Genomic DNA, 24,127 nt, shown 5'->3' with positions numbered 1-24,127 from the left:
CTGCCGGACTGCCCAGACTGCCCCGAGCTGCCAGACTGCCCAGACTGCCCAGACTGCCCCGAGCTGCCAGACTGCCCCGAGCTGCCAGACTGCCCAGACTGCCCCGAGCTGCCAGACTGCCCAGACTGCCCCGAGCTGCCAGAGTGCCCCGACTGCCCCGAGCTGCCAGAGTGGCCCGACTGCCCGGAACGGCCTGCAGCTGAGCCACCTCCAGGATAGGTGGGTTGGGGAGGGAGGGTGTAGCACAGGGCCGTCGTTGACGGCAGCCACCCTCCCTTCCCTCCCTTATTTGTTAGGGGTTATTGTTTGTTGGGTATGTGGGGGTATTGGGTATTTTCTTGTGTTTTTCTTTTTTTTAGGTGCATCCCGGGGTCTGCACCTTGAAGGGGGGGTACTGTCACGTCCTGACCAGCAGAGGGTGTATTGTGTTAGTCTTGGTCAGGATGTGGCAGGTGGTTTGTGTTTGTTAAATGTTGTGTGGGTGATTGGGACTTCCAATTGAAGGCAGGTGTGTTGAGTTGCCTTTGATTGGAAGTCCTATATAGGTGTGTGTGTTTTTCTTTGGGGTTGTGGGTGGTTGTTTGTGTGCACTGCGTTGGTTTGAGCCTGCCACACTGTTACCGTTGTAAGTACTGTTTATTGTTTTTTTGTTCAAGTGGATGCTTTACATGTTTCCTTTAATAAACATGAGTGTCCACAATCCCGCTGCGCCTTGGTCCTCTTCTCTACATGACAACTTCTGTGACAATAGCATATGGAATCATGTAGTAACCAAAAAAGTGCTAAACAAATCAAATAAATGTAATATTTTATCTAAAAATAAAATATATTTGGATTTGTTTAACACTTTTTTGCTTACTACATGATTCCTTATGTGTTATTTCATAGTTTTGATGTCTTCACTATTATTCTACAATGTAGAAAATTGACTTGCCTAGATAAATAAAGGTTAAATAAAATAAAGAAATAAAATAGAATAGTAAAAATAAAGAAAAATCCTTGAATGAGTAGATGTTTCCAAACTTTTGACTGGTACTGTACATCAACAGCAACCTTAGGAAAATCCTTTGAATTATCATTAACAGCAAATTTCCTCAGTGAAAACAATGTACTGAGCAAATGTCAAACTGGCTTTATACCAAATTACTGTACGACAGCCCATGTATTCAACCTGCTCACCCTAATTGACAAACAACACAAAACAAATGCAAAGTCTTCTCATGCTTTGTTGACTTCAAAAAAGCTTTTTAATCAATTTGGCATGAGGGTCTGCTATCCAAATTGATGTAGAGGTGTTGGGGGAAAACATACGACATTATAAAATGCATATACACAATCAACAAGTGTGTGGTTAAAATGGGAAAAAAACATTTATTTTCACATGGCTGTGGGGTGAGACAGGGATGCAGCTTGAGCCCCACCCTCTTCAACATATATATCGACGAATTGGAGAGGGCACTACAACAGTCTGCAGCACCCGGCCTCACCCTACTAGAATCTGTCAAAGTCAAATGTATACTGTTTGCTGATGATCTGGTGCTTCTGTCCCCAACCAAGGAGCGACTGCAGCAGCACTTAGATCTTCTGCACAGATTCTGTCAGACAAAAGTAATGGTGTTCCAAAAAAGGTCCAGTTGCCAGGACCACAAATACAAATTCCATCTAGACACCGTTGCCCTAGAGCACACAAAAAACGATACATACCTCGGCCTAAACATCAGCGCAACAGGTAACTTCCACAAAGCTGCGAATGATCTGAGAGACAAGGCAAGAAGGGCCTTCAATGACATCAAAATAAAGATACAATTCAACACATCAATTAGGATCTGGCTAAAAAGACTTGCATCAGTTATAGAACCCATTACCCTTTATGGTTGTGAGGTTTGGGGGTCAGCTCACCAACCATCAATTCACAAAATGGGATAAACACCAAATTAAGACTGCATGCAGAATTCTGCTAAAATATCCTGTGTGTAACGGTCGTCGTAGTGAATGGACCAAGGCGCAGCAGGTACGTTAATGCTCATGTTTATTTACACAATAAAACACAAAAACAAAGAACGGACAACAAACAGTCTTGTAGGCTCACACAGCAGTACAAAGAACAACCTCCCACAATCCCCAAAACAAACATACTCCTAATTATAGGACCTTCAATCAGAGGCAACGATACACAGCTGGCTCCAATTGAAGGCCCCGATCCCAAATACCTAAACATAGAATTAAACACCCTAGAACAGACATAGAACTATACAACATAGAACTAAACCAAAAACCCGGAATACATAAATCAAACGCCCCTCTACACACACTCAAAACCATATAAAACAAATACCCCCTGCCACGTCCTGACCAAACTATAATAACAAATAACCCCTTTACTGGTCAGGACGTGACAGTACCCCCACCCCCCCAAAGGTGCAGACCCCGGATGCACCTGACAACAACAAAAAATCTACAAAAATAAACCCCTTACTAAAGGGAGGGAAGGGAGGGTGGCTGCCGTCACCGACGGCTCCCATGCTACACCCCCCCTCCCCAAACTTCCTACAGTGGAGGTGGCTCAGGCTCAGGCCTTAGTCCCCCACCTGACCAGTCCACCCCTACTGAATACCTTGGCCTGAAGCATGTCACTGTAGACCCTGGACTATATTCTGGGAGCTCCGGACTGTAGGGCGACTCTGGGCGCTCCGGACTGTGGGGCGACTCTGGGCGCTCCGGACTGTGGGGCGACTCTGGGCGCTCCGGACTGTGGGCCGACTCTGGGCGCTCCGGACTGTGGGCCGTCTCTCTTGGTTCCGGACAGTGGGCCGTCTCTCTTGGTTCCGGACAGTGGGCCGTCTCTCTTGGTTCCGGACAGTGGGCCGTCTCTCTTGGTTCCGGACAGTGGGCCGTCGCTCTACGGGGCACTGTCGCCGGACACTCTGGACGAGGCACTGTCGCCGGACACTCTGGACGAGGCACTGTCGCCGGACACTCTGGACGAGGCACTGTCGCCGGACACTCTGGACGAGGCACTGTCGCCGGACACTCTGGACGAGGCACTGTCGCCGGAAGTTCTGGACGAGGCACTGTCGCCGGAAGTTCTGGACGAGTCACTGTCGCCGGAAGTTCTGGACGAGTCACTGTCGCCGGAAGTTCTGGACGAGGCACTGTCGTCGGAAGCTCGGGACTGGGCTGACGCACTGGAGGCCTGGTGCGTGGGGCTGGCTTAGGGCGCACCAGACTAAGCACACGCACCACAGGGCTAGTGCGAGGAACAGGAACAGGACGTACTGGACTGGGCTGATGCACTGGAAGCCTAGTGCGTGGGGCTGGTACTGGAAGTATCAGACTGGAGACACGCACCTCAAGGCTAGTGCGAGGAGCGGGAACAGGACGTACTGGACTGGGCTGACCCACTGGAAGAGTAGTGCGTGGGGCTGGTACTGGAGGTATCAGACTGGAGACACGCACCTCAAGGCTAGTGCGAGGAGCGGGAACAGGACGTACTGGACTGGGCTGACCCACTGGAAGCCTAGTGCGTGGGGCTGGTACTGGAGGTATCAGACTGGAGACACGCACCTCACGGCTAGTGCGAGGAGCGGGAACAGGATACACTGGGCCGTGAAGACGCACTGGCGGTCTTGAGCGCAGTACTGGCTCCACCCTTACTGGCTGGATGCCGCTTCCCCCTGGCAAATGCGGGGCGCTGGAACCGGGCACACCGGCCTGTGAATATTTGGCCTCGATGCCGTGCGCATCACTCCAAAGCACGGGACCTGACCAGTAATAGGCTGCCTCCAATAAGCACGGGGAGTTGGCTTGGGGCTTAACCCTGGCCCAGCCAAACTACCCGTGTGCCCCCCCAAAAAAATTATTGGGGGTGCCTCTCCACCTCTACCTGCTTCCCAGGCTGGCTGTCACAATGGCCCAGTAGTTGTTCCCACTTCCAGTCTATCCTTGCCTCTAATACCTCCAGCGACCAGGATGCCATCACCTCCCGAGCGCGCTGCTTTCTCCACTCCAGGTGCTGCTCCCTTCTTTCCCTGGCCCAGGATCCTTGCTCCTCCTGGGCTCGCTTCTTGGTCTGTTGTTGGTGGAAGGTTCTGTAACAGTCGTCGTAGTGAATGGACCAAGGCGCAGCGGGTACGTGAATGCTCATGTTTATTTACAAAATAAAACACAAAAACAAAGAACGGACGACAAACAGTCTTGTAGGCTCACACAGCAGTACAAAGAACAACCTCCCACAATGTCACAGTATCTAACGAAGGTGGCGCCCCTCCTCGGTCGGGCGGCGCTCGGCGGTCGTCGTCGCCGGCCTATTAGCTGCCACCGATCGTTGTTTCTGTGTCTTTTGGTTTTGTCTGTCTGTCTATCTCGCACCTGTTTTGTGTTTGTGTTTGTCATTAGTGGGGGGTTATTTAGTGTGTATTTTCAGTTGGGGTTCTCGTGCGGGATTGTTTATTGTCCACTCAGGACAGTTGTGATTATAAATTGTTATTGTAGATTATTATTGCCGGGCTGCGCCCCGTGCGCTTTTCGTTTCCAGTGCACTTATTTTGGGAAGGTGTTTTTCCCCTGGCAGACTTCGCCACGTGCCTGGTGCCCTACGGCTATTGCGTGTCAATAATATTATTAAAACACCGTTGCTCCGGCCCTCTGTCTCCTGCTCCTGATTCCACCTCTCCACTGGTCCCAGACAGTCGTGACACACAATCCCCAAAACAAACATACTCCTAATTATAGGACCTTCAATCAGAGGCAACGATACACAGCTGCCTCCAATTGAAGGCCCCAATCCCAAATACCTAAACATAGAATTAAACACCCTAGAACAGACATAGAACTATACAACATAGAACTAAACCAAAAACCCCGGAATACATAAATCAAACACCCCTCTACAGAAACACACACTCAAAACCATATAAAACAAATACGCCCTGCCACGTCCTGACCAAACTACACTGCTCAAAAAAATAAAGGGAACACTTAAACAACACAATGTAACTCCAAGTCAATCACACTTCTGTGAAATCAAACTCTCCACTTAGGAAGTAACACTGATTGACAATAAATGTCACATGCTGTTGTGCAAATGGAATAGACAACAGGTGGAAATTATAGGCAATTAGCAAGACACCCCCAATAAAGGAGTGGTTCTGCAGGTAGGGACCACAGACCACTTCTCAGTTCCTATGCTTTCTGGCTGATGTTTTGGTCACTTTTGAATGCTGGTGGTGCTTTCACTCTAGTGGTAGCATGAGACGGAGTCTGCAACCCACACAAGTGGCTCAGGTAGTGCAGCTCATCCAGGATGGCACATCAATGCGAGCTGTGGCAAGAAGGTTTGCTGTGTCTGTCAGCGTAGTGTCCAGAGCATGGAGGCGCTACCAGGAGACAGGCCAGTACATCAGGAGACGTGGAGGAGGCCATAGGAGGGCAACAACCCAGCAGCAGGACCGCTACCTCCGCCTTTGTGCAAGGAGGAGCAGGAGAAGCACTGCCAGAGCCCTGCAAAATGACCTCCAGCAGGCCACAAATGTGCATGTGTCTGCTCAAACGGTCAGAAACAGACTCCATGAGGGTGGTATGAGGGCCTGACGTCCACAGGTGGGGGTTGTGCTTACAGCCCAACACCGTGCAGGACGTTTGGCATTTGCCAGAGAACACCAAGATTGGCAAATTCGCCACTGGCGCCCTGTGCTCTTCACAGATGAAAGCAGGTTCACACTGAGCACGTGACAGACGTGACAGAGTCTGGAGACGCCGTGGAGAACGTTCTGCTGCCTGCAACATCCTCCAGCATGACTGGTTTGGCGGTGGGTCAGTCATGGTGTGGGGTGGCATTTCTTTGGGGGGCCGCACAGCCCTCCATGTGCTCGCCAGAGGTAGCCTGACTGCCATTAGGTACCGAGATGAGATCCTCAGACCCCTTGTGAGACCATATGCCGGTGCGGTTGGCCACGGGTTCCTCCTAATGCAAGACAATGCTAGACCTCATGTGGCTGGAGTGTGTCAGCAGTTCCTGCAAGAGGAAGGCATTGATGCTATGGACTGGCCAACCCATTCCCCAGACCTGACTCCAATTGAGCACATCTGGGACATCATGTCTCGCTCCATCCACCAACGCCACATTGCACCACAGACTGTCCAGGAGTTGGCGGATGCTTTAGTCCAGGTCTGGGAGGAGATCCCTCAGGAGACCATCCGCCACCTCATCAGGAGCATGCCCAGGCATTGTAGGGAGGTCATACAGGCACGTGGAGGCCACACACACTACTGAGCCTCATTTTGACATGTTTTAAGGACATTACATCAAAGTTGAATCAGCCTGTAGTGTGGTTTTCCACTTTAATTTTTAGTGTGACTCCAAATCCAGACCTCCATAGGTTGATAAATTGGATTTCCATTGATTATTTTTGTGTGATTTTGTTGTCAGCACATTCAACTATGTAAAGAAAAAAGTATTTAATAAGATTATTTCTTTCATTCAGATCTAGGATGTGTTGTTTAAGTGTTCCTTTTATTTTTTTGAGCAGTATATAATAACAAATAACCCCTTTACTGGTCAGGACGTGACACTGTGTACAATGTAAAACACCAAATAATGCATGCAGAGCAGAATTAGGCCGATACCCGCTAATTATCAAAATCCACAAAAGATCCGTTAAATTCTACAACCACCTAAAAGGAAGTGATTCCCAAACCTTCCATAACAAAGCCATCACCTACAGAGAGATGAACCTGGAGAAGAGTCCCCTAAGCAAGCTGGTCCAAGGGCTCTGTTCACAAACTCAAACAGACCCCACAGAGCCCCCGGACAGCAACACAATTAGACCCAACCAAATCATTAGAAAACAAAAAGTAAAAAATTACTTTACACATTGGAATGAATTAACAAAAAAACTGAGCAAACTAGAATGCTATTTGGCCCTAAACAGAGAGTACACAGTGGTAGAATTCCTGACCACTATGACTGACCCAAAATTCGGGAAAGCTATGACTATGTATAGACTCAGTGAGCATAGCCTTGCTATTGAGAAAGGTTGCCGTAGAGAGACCTGGCTCTCAAGAGAAGACAGGCTATGTACACACTGCCCACAAAATCTGGAAACTGAGCTGCACTTCCTAACCTCTTGCCAAATGTATGACCATATTAGAGACATATATTTCCCTCAGACTACACAGACCTACAAAGAATTCGAAAACAAATCCAATTTTGATAAAGTCTCATATCGATTGTGTGAGATACCACAGTGTGCCATCACAGCAGCAAAATGTGTGACTTGCTGCAACAAGAAAAGAGCAACCAGTGAAGAACAAACACTATTGTAAATACAACCCATATATATTTATTTTCCCTTTTGTACTTTAACTATTTGCAAATCTGAAATGTCTTTATTCTTTTGTGAGTGTAATATTTACTTTTTATTGTTTATTTCACTTTTCTCTGTCAATTTCACTTGCTTTGGCAATATAATCATATGTTACCCCATGCCAATAAAGCCCCTTGAATTGAGACAACAACCACTGCCCGAACCATGGCTAACTATCTTCCATGCATATTTGATTACTGCCGGTAAACTGATTACAATTATCCGGTGCTGTGGGTGCTTTCATTGTAAATGTTTCACTCCCCCGTTTAACCTGGGAAGAAATAGCTTGCAGTTTTGATTTAATCTCTCTCTCTGTTTCACTGCATTCTCGTGAAGGCTAGTTTAAGTAGCCTTCAAATCACCCTCCTTCCTCTAAGCTCTTCTGTCTCCCCCCATCTCCTCCTCCCCTCCCAACCAACTGATTCAAATCGCCCCCGATGCTATGCGTATAGTGTGTGTCGGTGTGAGAGCGGAGGGAGAGAACCAGAGATTTGATAGTGCTCAGTCGTGTGGGAGGATTCAAGCCGAGAGACAGGTACCCAGGCCGGGCAAAAGCAGCGGGGGACGCCACGGTAACAGAGATACTTATTTAATCGCCCCCGGTAGAATACAGATGCATGGCACCACAGCTTGCTACGGTGTTCGTTCCTAAACGTTACCTTGAAAGAGGCTGGTTTAGGCTACCGGATTTTGACGATCGTTTTTTTAGAATTGAAACGGTTTTTACTGAGCTTCGCCGGTGAACGGAATAAATTAATGAATACGTTGATAGATGAACGGATGAATGGATAGTATTGAAATCCGTGTTTTGTGGCAGTCTCCGTCGTTATTAACGATCCCATTCTCAATGGAATGAATGATCAAACGTTGTCGCTCGAGAGCCGCCAGTTCTAAAAGGTAGAACGAAGCCCTGGCGACGCGCTACTGCTTGTTGTTCCAAAGAAGAAAATAACTGAAGGTTACAGAAAAATCTGTTTATTTTTTAACGTTTTCGTCTCAAAAGAAATAGCCTTATAAACGCATAGCGCTATAATGTATCGTCATATGATTTGTAATCATACTGCTCTTTGGCTACTGTAGACTAGATGGTGAGGTCGGTCGTTCGTTGTGTAGTAGCAACACGTCGGTTAAATTCAGAGAGCTGAAACCAAGGAAACAGGACACACACTTGAGACACATGATGACAGTCAGGTGTTCTGTTAGCAACCACTCGACTGCAGGTGACCACTGAGAAATATAGCATGATGTTATTGCGATACATATTATAACATTTATATGCCAAAATGACTTGAAAGTGACAAATTGAAATGTTCATGCGGTGTGTGTGTTGTAATAGCCTACTGGAATGTGTGTGCATGATTTTTATGACAATCCTGTGTGTGTGTTACTTTCTAAATGTAGCCTAATTCTTTACAGTTACTGGTGACCTGTCCAAAATTGTAATCAGTAACGTAACTTTTGGATCACACAAACTCAGTAACATAATCTGATTACTTTCAGTTATTTTTAGATTAATTTCCCTTTAAGAGGCATTAGATGAAGATACAAATTAATATTACCAATTGAACGACATCTGTTGCAGGATAAATCGATGTTAAGAGTTTACGTAGCTGGTGGCCATAAATGGATGTTGGAATTTACTTTATCGGTTGGTTGTGTAGGCTTCTTCCAACGCTTTGCTTTCTGATGTAGATAATAATACGATTAGGCTATAGCCTATCTTTACATTAAAAACCAGTGTCTGTCAGATTTCCAGTCATTCCAATTAGCCTAATTGAATACCCCTTGATCTTCAAGAGTAGGACTCTGTAATATGGAAATATAGATTAGGCAAATTGTTTTACCTGAGCATAACCCAAATATTAAGGACTTTTTAGCCTACTCTGTTGTTTATCTTCTTGTCATGGAGGACTACTCTCATGAAATGGCATGGTTTGAGCACTACTGAAAACTGCTATTTGCATGTGAAAAATGAATGCCATATACTGCATTTTCTAAAGGCTTAATGTAACGGGTTACAGTTACAGTTTTTTGTAATCATGTTATATTTTATGACTGTCTTTTCATCACTGTTGAAGCATGAAGGCTTATTGTCATGTCATCATTTAATGCTATATTAGGCCTATCCTTTGTAATAACCATCATCATCATCTTCATTATCATCAATGGCAGATGTTCAGAAAAAGCTGTTATACAATGAGTAAGTCTTATCATTGCCCTATGTAGAGAAATAGGCCTACATGTCATGTTGTGGGCAGCCAAATGTAGCTCTATGTTTGTTTTAACTCAACAACCGGCTAAACAGTTTAACAGTACCCAGGTTAACCATTCTAACAGTTTGCATAAAGTCAAAATGATTGTGTTGGTATTCACACAAGTGCTATAGGCTTCACCACATCATGCAGTGACTAAGACAGTTAAGCAGAGGAACCACTAAAGAGAAAGAAAATGAACTCAGTCACTCCCACCCTAGCAACACTCCATTTTCTGAACTGTGTTAACAGTAACACCACCCAAGTTAAGCCATTTTAACAGTTTGCACGAATTAAAATAATGATTTCACACAATGGTACAGTCCATATGCCTTACACCATCAAAACGCAAACCCAAAGAGTGAGAGTGGCAAACTGATTTGCTCTATACGGGGACATTTCAAACTGTCTTGCTCTGACATACGAGGATATTTCAAACACCTGCCTAACTAACTGCCAACTGGCACTTTTTTTAAATAATAAAATATGAATCATTCATCTTTTCAGAGGATCGAGGCTACCTTAGATCAACGGACGAAGAAGTGTAAAGATTGAAGTCTGGTCACGCACATCACGTCGCATCTTCTCCTCTCCTCCTTTTCCCAAGTCCGTTCCTTCAAACAATCACCATCATGGCTTCCAAACTAAACCCGAATGTCTTGTACGTCCAAGAACCGCGGGAGTTGACGTCTTCACAGGAATCTGACCGCCTAGGGCAGCCCGAACCCGGGGAAGAGAGCTCGGATAGCGACGGAGAGACGGACGAGACGGAGCAGAAGCTGATCCGGAAAGTGTCCACGTCAGGACAGTTACGTGCCAAGGTAGGAGAGACACACACACACAAATCATTTTTTTATTGAACATTTATTTAACTAGGCAAGTCATTTAAGAACAAATTCTTATTTACAATGAAGGCCTACCCCGGCCAAACCCGGACGAAGCTGCGCCGCCCTATGGGACTCCAAATCACATTTTTCTTGTCATCATGAGAGATGAACTGTGGAATTGATCCTGGTTAGGATAGTAGGCCTAGGCTTAATGTTCTGAAAACACACTCACACCCACACACATCATTGGCAACTGATTAGTAACTGATTAATAACAGTGTATTATTGAGTAAGACATAAAGTTTGTTTGAATTTGGTCAATACATTTATAGTGATTGCCGGGTTGAATCGTTACAGTTACTGATTGACAGTCATAGATCATTGTGGATCAATATGAAGCCATAGCTGTCACCTATATGGTGTTGCTTTTATAGTGATCTCATGGCTGTGTTTGTTCCTGAGACAGCTGGTTCAATCAAATGATACCCTATTGGCCTATGCCCTTTCCCATAGAGTGCACTTTTCCCAATACATTGCACTACCTTTGACCAGAGATATGCAAATAGCTCAGCTGGTAGTTGGTAGAGTATGGTGCTTGCAAATGCCAGGATAGTGGGGTCGATGCCTGAGACCACCAATATATAATAACTTTACGCACACATGACTGTAAGTCGCATTAGATAAAAGCATCTGCTGAATGACATATATATATATATTGTGACGACCCTGGGTTTATAAGCGCGGAAATCGACTCTGCCGCTCGAGCATGCTTTTGCGGCACAGTCGATAGCGCGCCGGACTTCGGCCTTGAAGGTCGAGGGTTCGAGACCTGCTCCCTGCCTGCCTGTTTCATTACATTGGTGTCGGAAGTGATCGGACCTTGCATCCACGACAGTGCGTGTGCTTGGCCGGTGAGCGCGTTCCTGTAAGACGTTGAGTCGCAAGCTAGCGCGAGGACGCGCTCGTTGAAAGGAGGGAGTAGTGTGACGACCCTGGGTTTATAAGCGCGGAAATCGACTCTGCCGCTCGAGCATGCTTTTTCGGCACAGTCAATAGCGCGCCGGACTTCGGGCTTGAAGGTCGAGGGTTTGAGACCTGCTCCCTGCCTGCTGTTTCATTACTATATATATATATATATATATATAGTAATGAAAAAAAAAAAATATATATATATATATATATATATATATATATTTTTTTTTAATTCTAGTACAGGCTGAATGATTAACTGAATGAGCAACAGAGACAGAATGCAATGTGGAATTGTATTAAATAGTTTGTGGTATGGCCCCATCTCTGAGGAATACTGATGACAGGTAGCTGATGAAAGGTAGCCTTTTGTTGGGCAGCTGGCATCGAAAACTAAAAAGGTTCGGTACCATCATTTTTTCAATGTTCATTACTTCTGTCAAATGTGTCTCACGTGATTGAGAGGATCAAGTCTGTATCAGCGCAGCCCGTTTATAGAGTGAAGACCAAAGTGCCTGCTCCACTTATTCATTGCTCGATCTATCTGGCTGCATTGTTACCTCCCCACTCATGCTGCACAGAAGTTATCACACTTGAATAATGCAACGCGGCATGTAGACATTTTGAACATTTTTATTACTTTTCGCAAAACAATGTCCATACAGGCTAGAACACCTTTACACAATGCAAGACGATATTGGTAGCTTCTATCTTTAATTTGTAGGCTAACTTTCCTTGCTAGCTTACAGCTGAATTCACAACCCTAGTTGTTGCAAACCATAATGCAATATATGCTGATTTCAAAGCTGATTGTCACCAAAAACTTTATTAATTCACTTCGTTTCCCTCACCGCCAAAAACGAATTCACTTCTTCGTCTTCCTCACCTCCCATCTGGTTTCCACTAGATTCCATAGCCACAAAGTAATATTCCACAGCCACGTTCTGCCTGGCGAATTACGTCATTACTTTTTTAAAGAGACATCGCTCACTTTAAAAAATGCTTCTTCTATTCAAATGTTGTTGACCAGTACAATAAAATAATATGTTCTCCTAGCAGTCTCAATTAAAATAAGTCTTAAATGGAAGGGATTGTTTTGTCATCTGTAGCCCCATGAAATCAGCTAAAACAAGCTCAATATCTCAATGCACGCACACACTCCTATTGAATAATATGCATTCACCTGTAATGTGAATTGACCTAAGATACATCTTGATTTACCCAGTTTATCAATAGAGATGTACCATTCAAATAAATTATTATCATTATGTTGTTTTGTAGTTAGGTTGGTAAAAACAAAGTCAGATTGATTGTATGATTGTATAATTGATTCATTAATGCATACATGGCTGTCTCTGAAAAAATGTGCATAAACATTTTCAAATGTAATGATATTGAACAGAGCAGTAGCTGAGTTTATCTGTCTGGATGAAGTGCCATTGTGTGACTTTGGCTAATACGCCTTCTTTTTTGTTTGTTGTGGTATCGTTTTGTTATCGTTTTGGTATCGAGTATCGTGATCGAGTGTAACCGATGTGAAATGGCTAGTTAGTTAGCGGTGGTGTGCGCTAATAGTGTTTCAATCAGTGACGTCACTCGCTCTGAGACCTGAAGTGGTTGTTCCCCTTGCGTTGCAAGAGCCGTGGCTTTTGTGGCGCGATGGGTAATGATGCTTCGTGGGTGTCAGTTGTTGATGTGTGCAAGGGTCCCTGGTTCGAGCCCGGGTTGGGGCGAAGAGAGGGACGGAACCTACACTGTTACACGAGCATTGTGATACTAAACATGAGCTGTATTCGAATACTCATACTAACTGCACTAACTATACTATTTGTAAAGTAAATTGAGTATGTAGTATGCTTATTGGTCATAGTATGGATACAGTTAGTATGCCAAAAGTTCCCAGATGTCGTTCTACATTCACCAAAATACGAAGTATACAAGCAGTGGACACTATTTCCGTGCTTTTAGGGCCCATAATGCAATTCTTCAGAAAGTAGTCGTGGTTTCACAACGTTTTCAGATTTTAAGAAAATGGAGGAAAATATGCAGCTGAAGTCCGACGAGAGTGGATACAAATTCATTGTTTTAACTAATTATGTCAAATGTTAAGAACATTTTGATAAATGTAATAAAGTAACGTTACGTAATAAAGTTACATTACACGTTATGTTGGCTGATAGTTTGTTAGCTACGCTATCCTTACGAACCACATAGCATATCATTACAGCAGTATGTACCGGTATGTTAGCCAGCTACCTAACATTAGTTGGCTACTAATACACCAGTATATTAACTATATGCTATCTAACTAACTACCCAATGTTTATTGACTTGATTATTCACATCATTCTTAGCTTAGCTTCATGGTAAAATCGTTGTGCTTTCTTTATGGACATTGTTAATTCGCTCTGGCTATCTACTCCGATTTCAGAGCACTCTTGTCTGAGTGTGCCAGAGCGCAGAATAACTGATGAATTTACGAACGCTCAACACCCATTGAATATGGCCGGTGTCAGTAAACGTTTGCAAAAAAAACGCAATTAAATTGTTGCCACCAGCACAGTTACACTCACCAACGCTCTAGATAAATCAAATCAAATGTATTTATATAGCCCTTCTTACATCAGCTGATATCTCAAAGTGCTATACAGAAACCCAGCCTAAAACCCCAAACAGCAAGTAATGCAGGTGTAGAAGCACGGTGGCTAGGAAAAACTCCCTAGATAGGCCAAAACCTAGGAAGAAACCTAGAGAGGAACCAGGCTATGAGGGGTGGCCAGTCCTCTTCTGGCTGTGCCTGGTGGAGATTATAACAGAACATGGCCAAGATGTTCAAATGTTCATAAATGACCAGCATGGCCAAATAATAATAATCACAGTAGTTGTCGAGGGTGCAACAAGTCAGCACCTCAAGAGTAAATGTCAGTTAGCTTTTCATAGCCGATCATTGAGAGTATCTCTTCCGCTCCTGCTGTCTCTAGAGAGTTGAAAACAGCAGGTCTGGGACAGGTAGCACGTCCGGTGAACAGGTCAGGGTTCCATGGCCACAGGCAGAACAGTTGAAACTGGAGCAGCAGTACGGCTAGGTGGACTGGGGACAGCAAGGAGTCATCATGCCAGGTAGTCCTGAGGCATGGTCCTAGGGCTCAGGTCCTCTGAGAGAGAGAAAGAAAGAGAGAATTAGAGAGGGCATACTTCACACAGGACACCGGATAAGACAGGAGAAATACTCCAGATATAACAGACTGACCCTAGCCCCCTGACACAAACTACTGCAGCATAAATACTGGAGGCTGAGACAGGAGGGGTCAGGAGACACTGTGGCCCCATCCGATGATACCCCCAGACAGGGCCAAACAGGCAGGATATAACCCCACCCACTTTGCCAAAGCACAGCCCCCACACCACTAGAGGGATATCTTCAAACACCAACTTACCATCCTGAGACAAAGCCGAGAATAGCCCACAAAGATCTCCGCCACGGCACAACCCGGGGGGGGGGGGGGGCAACCCAGACAGGAAGACCACTTCAGTGACTCAACCCACTCAAGTGATGCACCCCTCTTAGGGATGGCATGGAAGAACACCAGTAAGCCAGGTGACTCAGCCCCTGTAATAGGGTTAGAGGCAGAGAATCCCAGTGGAGAGAGGGGAACCGGCCAGGCAGAGACAGCAAGGGCTGTGAAAACAGCTTAACCAGCTCTGCTAGGGCTAGTAAAATGGTCAGAGTGAGGTGTTCTCTCATTTGTGTCTGGAAGTAGCTAGCAAGCTAGCCAACGTTAGCCAGCTAGTTTGGGTGTTTGACTGCCGTTGTGAGGTCAGAACGCTCGGATCAACCCTACTCCTCGGCCAGAGCATCTAGTGTGTGCTCTGAACGCTCCAAGAGCAAAACGCACAGAATTTTACGAACGAACAAACTGACTGAATTTCTCTGAATTTACAAATGGACAATATGACAATGCTCTGAATTTACGAACGCCCAGAGCGCACTCTGAGCACACTCTGGCACTCCAGATTGAATTTACGAACTCACCCGAAGTTGTAAGATGTCTAGCTAGTAATTTGTTATGCTAACAAGCTAGCAAGAGGTTGCATAGCAACAGCATCAACTTCCTGAAGACGGGTGAAGCGCTAGTACGCTTAACTGAAAGGATACCATTCGTTTACGGTATACTGCAATGAACTAATAGTATATAGTATGCAGTATATACTCATTTAGTATGTAGTATACAGTATGTTAGTATGGGTATTTCTGTAGGTTCATGCTCTACAACATTCGCAGAGTACGACCCTGCCTCACACAAGAAGCGGCGCAGGTCCTAATCCAGGCACTTGTCATCTCCCGTCTGGATTACTGCAACTCGCGGTTGGCTGGGCTCCCTGCCTGTGCCATTAAACCCCTACAACTCATACAGAAAGCCGCAGCCCGTCTGGTGTTCAACCTTCCCAAGTTCTCTCACGTCACCCCGCTCCTCCGCTCTCTCCACTGGCTTCCAGTTGAAGCTCGCATCCGCTACAAGACCATGATGATTGCCTACGGAGCTGTGAAGGGAACGGCACCTCCATACCTTCAGGCTCTGATCAGGCCCTACACCCAAACAAGGGCACTGCGTTCATCCACCTCTGGCCTGCTGGCCCCCCTACCTCTGAGGAAGCACAGTTCCCGCTCAGCCCAGTCAAAACTGTTCGCTGCTCTGGCACCCCAATGGTGGAACAAGCTCCCTCACGACGCCAGGACAGCGGAGTCAATCACCACCTTCCGGAGACACCTGAAACCCCACCTCTTTAAGGAATACCTAGGATAGGATAAAGTAATCCTTCTAACCCCCCCCCCTTAAAAGATTTAGATGCACTATTGTAAAGTGGTTGTTCCACTGGATATCATAAGGTGAATGCACCAATTTACATTTTACATTTACATTTTAGTCATTTAGCAGACGCTCTTATCCAGAGCGACTTACAAATTGGTGCATTCACCTATAATATCCAGTGGAACAACCACTTTACAATAGTGCATCTAACTCTTTTAAGGGGGGGTTAGAAGGATTACCTTATCCTAACCCAGGTATTCCTTGAAGAGGTGGGGTTTCAGGTGTCTCCGGAAGGTGGTGATTGACTCCGCTGTCCTGGCGTCGTGAGGGAGCTTGTTCCACCATTGGGGTGCCAGAGCAGCGAACAGTTTTGACTGGGCTGAGCGGGAACTGTGCTTCCTCAGAGGTAGGGAGGCGAGCAGGCCAGAGGTGGATGAACGGAGTGCCCTTGTTTGGGTGTAGGGCCTGATCAGAGCCTGAAGGTACGGAGGTGCCGTTCCCCTAACAGCTCCGTGAGGCAAGCACCATGGTCTTGTAGCGGATGCGAGCTTCGACTGGAAGCCAGTGGAGAGAGCGGAGGAGCGGGTGACGTGAGAGAACTTGGGAAGGTTGAACACCAGACGGGCTGCGGCGTTCTGGATGAGTTGTAGGGGTTTAATGGCACAGGCAGGGAGCCCAGCCAACAGCGAGTTGCAGTAATCCAGACGGGAGATGACAAGTGCCTGGATTAGGACCTGCGCCGCTTCCTGTGTGAGGCAGGGTCGTACTCTGCGAATGTTGTAGAGCATGAACCTACAGGATCGGGTCACCGCCTTGATGTTGGTGGAGAACGACAGGGTGTTGTCCAGGATCACGCCAAGGCTCTTAGCACTCTGGGAGGAGGACACAATGGAGTTGTCAACCGTGATGGCGAGATCATGGAACGGGCAGTCCTTCCCCGGGAGGAAGAGCAGCTCCGTCTTGCCGAGGTTCAGCTTGAGGTGGTGATCCGTCATCCACACTGATATGTCTGCCAGACATGCAGAGATGCGATTCGCCACCTGGTTGTCAGAAGGGGGAAAGGAGAAGATTAATTGTGTGTCATCTGCATAGCAATGATATGAGAGACCATGTGAGGATATGACAGAGCCAAGTGACTTGGTGTATAGCGAGAATAGGAGTGGGCCAAGAACAGAGCCCTGGGGGACACCAGTGGTGAGAGCACGTGGTGCGGAGACAGATTCTCGCCACGCCACCTGGTAGGAGCGACCTGTCAGGTAGGACGCAATCCAAGCGTGCGCGGTGCCAGAGATGCCCAGCTCTGAGAGGGTGGAGAGGAGGATCTGATGGTTCACGGTATCAAAGGCAGCAGATAGGTCTAGAAGGATGAGAGCAGAGGAGAGAGAGTTAGCTTTAGCAGTGCGGAGAGCCTCCGTGACACAGAGAAGAGCAGTCTCAGTTGAATGCCCAGTCTTGAAACCTGACTGATTAGGATCAAGAAGGTCATTCTGAGAGAGATAGCAAGAGAGCTGGCCAAGCACGGCGCGTTCAAGAGTTTTGGAGAGAAAGGAAAGAAGGGATACTGGCCTGTAGTTGTTGACATCGGAGGGGTCGAGTGTAGGTTTTTTCAGAAGGGGTGCAACTCTCGCTCTCTTGAAGACGGAAGGGACGTAGCCAGCGGTCAAGGATGCGTTGATGAGCGAGGTGAGGTAGGGGAGAAGGTCTCCGGAAATGGTCTGGAGAAGAGAGGAGGGGATAGGGTCAAGTGGGCAGGTTGTTGGGCGGCCGGCCGTCACAAGACGCGAGATTTCATCTGGAGAGAGAGGGGAGAAAGAGGTCAAAGCACAGGGTAGGGCAGTGTGAGCAGGACCAGCAGTGTCGTTTGACTTAGCAAACGAGGATCGGATGTCGTCAACCTTCTTTTCAAAATGGTTGACGAAGTCATCCGCAGAGAGGGAGGAGGGGGGGGGGGGAGGAGGATTCAGGAGGGAGGAGAAGGTAGCAAAGAGCTTCCTAGGGTTAGAGGCAGATGCTTGGAGTATAGAGTGGTAGAAAGTGGCTTTAGCAGCGGAGACAGAAGAGGAAAATGTAGAGAGGAGGGAGTGAAAGGATGCCAGGTCCGCAGGGGAGGCGAGTTTTCCTCCATTTCCGCTCGGCTGCCCGGAGCCCTGTTCTGTGAGCTCGCAGTGAGTCGTCGAGCCACGGAGCAGGAGGGGAGGACCGAGCCGGCCTGGAGGATAGGGGACAGAGGAGATCAAAGGATGCAGAGAGGGAGGAGAGGAGGGTTGAGGAGGCAGAATCAGGAGATAGGTTGGAGAAGGTTTGAGCAGAGGGAAGAGATGATAGGATGGAAGAGGAGAGAGTAGCAGGAGAGAGAGAGCGAAGGTTGGGACGGCGCAATACCATCCGAGTAGGGGGAGAGTGAGAAGTGTTGGATGAGAGCGAGAGGGAAAAGGATACAAGGTAGTGGTCGGAGACTTGGAGGGGAGTTGCAATGAGATTAGTGGAAGAACAGCATCTAGTAAAGATGAGGTCAAGCGTATTGCCTGCCTTGTGAGTAGGGGGGAAGGTGAGAGGGTGAGGTCGAAAGAGGAGAGGAGTGGAAAGAAGGAGGCAGAGAGGAATGAGTCGAAGGTAGACGTGGGGAGGTTAAAGTCACCCAGAACTGTGAGAGGTGAGCCATCCTCAGGAAAGGAACTTATCAAGGCGTCAAGCTCATTGATGAACTCTCCAAGGGAACCTGGAGGGCGATAAATGATAAGGATGTTAAGCTTGAAAGGGCTGGTAACTGTGACAGCATGGAATTCAAATGAGGAGATAGACAGATGGGTCAGGGGAGAAAGAGAGAATGTCCACTTGGGAGAGATGAGGATTCCAGTGCCACCACCCCGCTGGCTCGATGCTCTAGGGGTATGCGAGAACACGTAGTCAGACGAGGAGAGAGCAGTAGGAGTAGCAGTGTTATCTGTGGTGATCCATGTTCCCGTCAGCGCCAGGAAGTCTAGGGACTGGAGGGTAGCATAGGCTGAGATGAACTCAGCCTTGTTGGCCGCAGACCGGCAGTTCCAGAGGCTGCCGGAGACCTGGAACTCCACGTGGGTCGTGCGCGCTGGGACCACCAGGTTAGAGTGGCAGCGGCCACGCGGTGTGGAGCGTTTGTATGGCCTGTGCAGAGGAGAGAGAACAGGGATAGGCAGACACATAGTAGACAAGCTACAGAAGAGGCTACGCTAATGCAAATGAGATTGGAGTGACAAGTGGACTACACGTCTCGAATGTTCAGGAAGTTAAGCTTACGTTGCAAAAATGTTATTGACTAAGATGATACAGTACTGCTGGCTGGTGGAGTAGGCTAGCTAGCAGTGGCTGCGTTGTTGACTTTGAACGTGTAGCTGGCTAGGTAACCTCGGTAGTTTCAGTACTACACCTTGTCATGATACAAAGCAACTTTGTAGCTAGCTAGCTAACATAACACTAATCAAGACGTTCCTTGTAGTGTATTTAGTTTCAACAATGCTGCTCGTCGGTAATAGTTGGCTAGGTTAGGAAAAATGGCGTCGCGGGGGACGGAAATAGCTGGCTAGCTAACCTCGATGGCTGGCTAGCTAACAATTATCAATTAACAATTATCAAGTTATGACAAAGACAACTAGGTAGCTAGCTAGGTAACACTGCACTAGTCTAATCGTTCCGTTGTTTAGTATTAGTAACTACAGCGCTGCTAGTCGGTAACGGATGGCTAGCTGGCAGTGGGTTAATGATGACTAGGTGTGTTGAGTAAGTCTGGCGCCGCGTCGCGGCTGGCTAGCACACCTCGATAATACTCAAACTCAAACTACACAATTATCTTAGATACAGAGACAGCACGGACAATTTGTAAGTCGCTCTGGATAAGAGCGTCTGCTAAATGACTTAAATGTAAATGTAAATGTATTTGAACACAGCTCTGGTATTGATATCGAAGTCAAAATTCTGGTATCGTGACAACACTAGGTTGTATTGATGATTGGTTAGATAATTGCACAGGAGCTACAGTAGCTAATATCAAAGCCTAGATTGGATTGCAAGCTGTCAATCAAATAGGCCATGCAATGCGGAACCATGCCTAAAATAGTTTGTGTGTGTGTGTGTTTGTGTGTGTGTGTGTGTGTGTATGTGTGTGTGAGAGAGAGATTATTAGATTGTGTTTCCTGAAGTCACATGACTCAGATTAACCTAGTCATAGACCTAAGAATTTGGCCCCTTATAAACTATAGGCTGATTGGATTAGAACTGTGTGTGTGTGTGTTTGTGCGTGCATGTGTGTTTGTCTGTGAAAATGAGCACTGATTTGTTTCAACAAAACAGATACAGTATGCTAATTAATGGCAAACACAAACAATCTCCCTCTCTCTCGCTACTCTCTTTTTGTCTCTCTCTCCCCCAACTCCTTCCCTCCCTCCTGGATCTATCCCCCCTTCTGTCTCTATCTCTCCCCTTTCTCCTGATCTCCCTCCCTTTCCCATCTTTCTCCCCCTCTCTCTCTCTTTCCTCCACCCCCTCAGTAGTCCCCAGTGTATTTGCATCATGTTCATTAGCTCAGAGCTAAGTGTTATTAGCCTTGACATGTCACCCAGACATGATTAAATTAAACCATTAACAAACACACAAACTCACCATTAACACTACAACTACGACAGTCAGCCCCAAAATGGTTAGAGTGGTTAGGGTTTCCCCTAGGTCGAACCGGTGCTTAGGCCTCAAGGGATTGTTGGTTTCCAGGGTTACCAGAAGAGTGTCTAAGTAGGTAGGGGAAACAGTAGGAACCAGAAGGAACCCATTTTTACCCATAGTTTAGGTTTATTAGAATATCATAGTACATATGCAGAAACATACATAAAATGTGATGTCATATAATATATATATTACAAAAAAGTTAAATTATAACATCAGCCTAAGTGCATCGTCAATAATTCACATGAACTTATTGGCTTCCAAGCTTAGTGTGCTAGTACTGGAGAATATATAATACTGTAAGTCGAATGTATTGGGGAACTCGAATGTGAGGTGTGGAAAAGGGAAAACACTAGGGGGAGGGGAAACAATAGGGTGGGGGGTGTGTGTTCAGTAAACCTATGACAGTGAGGGGGGAGGGAGGATGGAAGCAGAGTGCCTACAGAGTTGCCTACAGGTAACAGGTGTGTGTGTGTGTGTATGTACACTAACAGGTGGCTTGTCTTCCAAGGGGTCCTGTTGTCATCTGTTCCGAGTAGGGCTGTGATGGTCATGGGTTTTGGATGATGGATTTTGGCCAGCCAAATGACAGCGGTTACCGTAATAACCGTTCGAATAGCCCCAAAAATAGATACCAAAAAAATATACAGTCAAAGGTTTGGACACACCTACTCATTCAAGGGGTTTTCTTTATTTTTTACTATTTTCTACATTGTAGAATAATAGTGAGGACATCAAAACTATGAAATAACACATATGGATTTATGTAGTAACCAAAAAAAGTGTTAACCTCTTACATCTAGACGTTCCGCTAGCGGAACACCTGCTCCAATATCCAATGATAGGCGTGGCGCCAATTACAAATTCCTCAAAAATACAAAAACTTAAATTTTTCAAACATATGACTATTTCACAGCATTTTAAAGACAAGACTCTCCTTTATCTAACAACACTGTCCGATTTCAAAAAGGCTTTACAGCGAAAGCAAAACATTAGATTATGTCAGCAGAGTACCAAGCCAGAAATAATCAGACACCCATTTTTCAAGCTAGCATATAATGTCAGAAAAACCCAGAAGACAGCTAAATGCAGCACTAACCTTTGATGATCTTCAGCAGATGACACACCTAGGACATTATGTTATACAATACATGCATGTTTTATTCAATCAAGTTCATATTTATATCAAAAACCAGCTTTTTACATTAGCATGTGACGTTCAGAACTAGCATACCCCCCGCAAACTTCCGGAGGAATTTGCTAACAATTTACTAAATTACTCACGATAAACGTTCACAAAAAGCATAACAATTATTTTAAGAATTATAGACACAGAACTCCTCTATGCACTCGATATGTCCGATTTTAAAATAGCTTTTTGGTGAAAGCACATTTTTCAATATTCTAAGTACATAGCCCAGCCATCACGGGCTAGCTATTTAGACACCCGGCAAGTTTAGCACTCACCAATATCAGATTTACTATTATAAAAGTTTGATTACCTTTTGTTGTCTTCGTCAGAATGCACTCCCAGGACTGCTACTTCAATAACAAATGTTGGTTTGGTCCAAAATAATCCATCGTTATATCCGAATAGCGGCGTTTTGTTCGTGCGTCCCAGACACTATCCGAAATGGTAAATCAGGGTCGTGCGCATGGCGCAATTCGTGACAAAAAAAATCGAAATATTCCATTACCGTACTTCGAAGCATGTCAACCGCTGTTTAAAATCCATTTTTATGCCATTTTTCTCGTAAAAAAGCGATAATATTCCGACCGGGAATGTCCATTTAGCTAAACAGAGGAAAGTAAACAAAGCTTTCGGTCGACGCGGGCACGAGCCTGAGTCTCACAGTACTGTAACCAGCCACTACCCAAACGCGCTACTTTGTTTCAGCCAGAGCCTGCAAAACCACGATTCAGTATTTTGCCGCCTTCTGAGAGCCTATGGCAGCCGTAGGAAGTGTCACGGGACAGCTAAGATCCTCACTCTTCAATAAACAGAGACAAGAAGAACGACACCTTGTCAGACAGGCCACTTCCTGAATGAAATCTTCTCAGGTTTTTGCCTGCCATATGAGTTCTGTTATACTCACAGACACCATTCAAACAGTTTTAGAAACTTTGGAGTGTTTTCTATCCAAAGCCAATAATTATATGCATATTCTAGTTACTGGGTAGTAACCAGATTAAATCGGGTACGTTTTTTATCCAGCCGTGAAAATACTGCCCCCTAGCCATAACAGGTTAACCAAATCAAAATATATTTTATACTTGAGATTCTTCAAAGTCGCCACCCTTTGCCTTTGACAGCTTTACACACTGTTGGCATTCTCTCAACCAGCTTCACCTGGAATGCTTTTCCAACAGTCTTGAAGGAGTTCCCACATATGCTGAGCACTTGTTGGTTGCTTTTCCTTCACTCTGCGGTACAACTCATTCCAATCCATCTCAATTTGTTTGAGGTCGGGTGATTGTGGAGGCCATCACTCTCCTTCTTGGTCAAATAGCCCTTACACAGCCTGGAGGTGTATTAGGTCATTATCCTGTTAAAAAAAATGTATAGTCCCACTAAGCGCAAACCAGAGGGGATGGCGTATCGCTGCAGAATGCTGTGGTAGCCATGCTGGTTAAGTGTGCCTTGAATTCTAAATAAGTCCCTGACATGTCTCCAGAAAAGCACCCCCACACCATCACACCTCCTCCTCCATGCTTCACGGTGGGAACCACACGTGCAGAGATCATCCGTTCACCTACTCTGCGTCTCACAAAGACACGGAGGTTGGAACCAAAAATCTCAAATTTGGACTCATCAGACCAAAGGACAGGTTTCCACTGGTCTAATGTCCATTGCTCGTGTTTCTTTGCCAAAGCAAGTCTATTCTTCTTATTGGTGTCCTTTAGTAGTGGTTTCTTTGCAGCAATTCGACCATGAAGGCCTGATTCACGCAGTCTCCTCTGAACAGTTGATGTTGAGATGTGTCTGTTACCTGAACTCTGTGAAGAATTTATTTGGGCTGCAATTTCTGAGGCTGGTAGAGGAAACTTTGGGTCTTCCCTTCCTGTGGCGGTCTTATGAGAGCCAGTTTCATCATAGCGCTTGATGGTTTTTGGGACTGCACATGAAATGTTCCAGATTGACTGACCTTCATGTCTTAAAGTAATGATGGACTGTCATTTCTCTTTACTTATTTGAGCTGCTCTTGTCATAA

The 24,127-nt window shown here is 45.9% G+C and overlaps 1 protein-coding gene across 4 annotated transcripts in view; it reads left to right on the top strand.

Moving 5' to 3' along the window:
- The first annotated feature begins 7,767 nt into the window (after positions 1–7,767).
- si:dkey-172j4.3 (diacylglycerol kinase eta) overlaps positions 7,768–24,127 on the top strand; it is a 141,356-nt gene continuing 124,996 nt past the window's right edge. The window contains exons 1-2 of one of the 4 annotated variants that reach the window (XM_045721857.1): positions 7,768–7,936; positions 10,124–10,437. In XM_045721857.1, coding sequence (XP_045577813.1) covers positions 10,249–10,437 — 189 coding nt within the window. In that variant the 5' untranslated portion in view covers positions 7,768–7,936; positions 10,124–10,248. Of the gene's footprint in view, positions 7,937–7,983; positions 8,585–10,123; positions 10,438–24,127 lie in introns of those variants that run through there. The other 3 variants (XM_045721858.1, XM_045721856.1, XM_045721860.1) reach the window with 3 other exon arrangements.

Source organism: Salmo salar, chromosome ssa07 (assembly GCF_905237065.1).
Source record: "Salmo salar chromosome ssa07, Ssal_v3.1, whole genome shotgun sequence".
Classification (NCBI taxonomy): Eukaryota; Metazoa; Chordata; class Actinopteri; order Salmoniformes; family Salmonidae; genus Salmo; species Salmo salar.
Note: the sequence above shows the minus strand (reverse complement) of the source record. Positions and strands in the feature narration are given on the sequence as shown.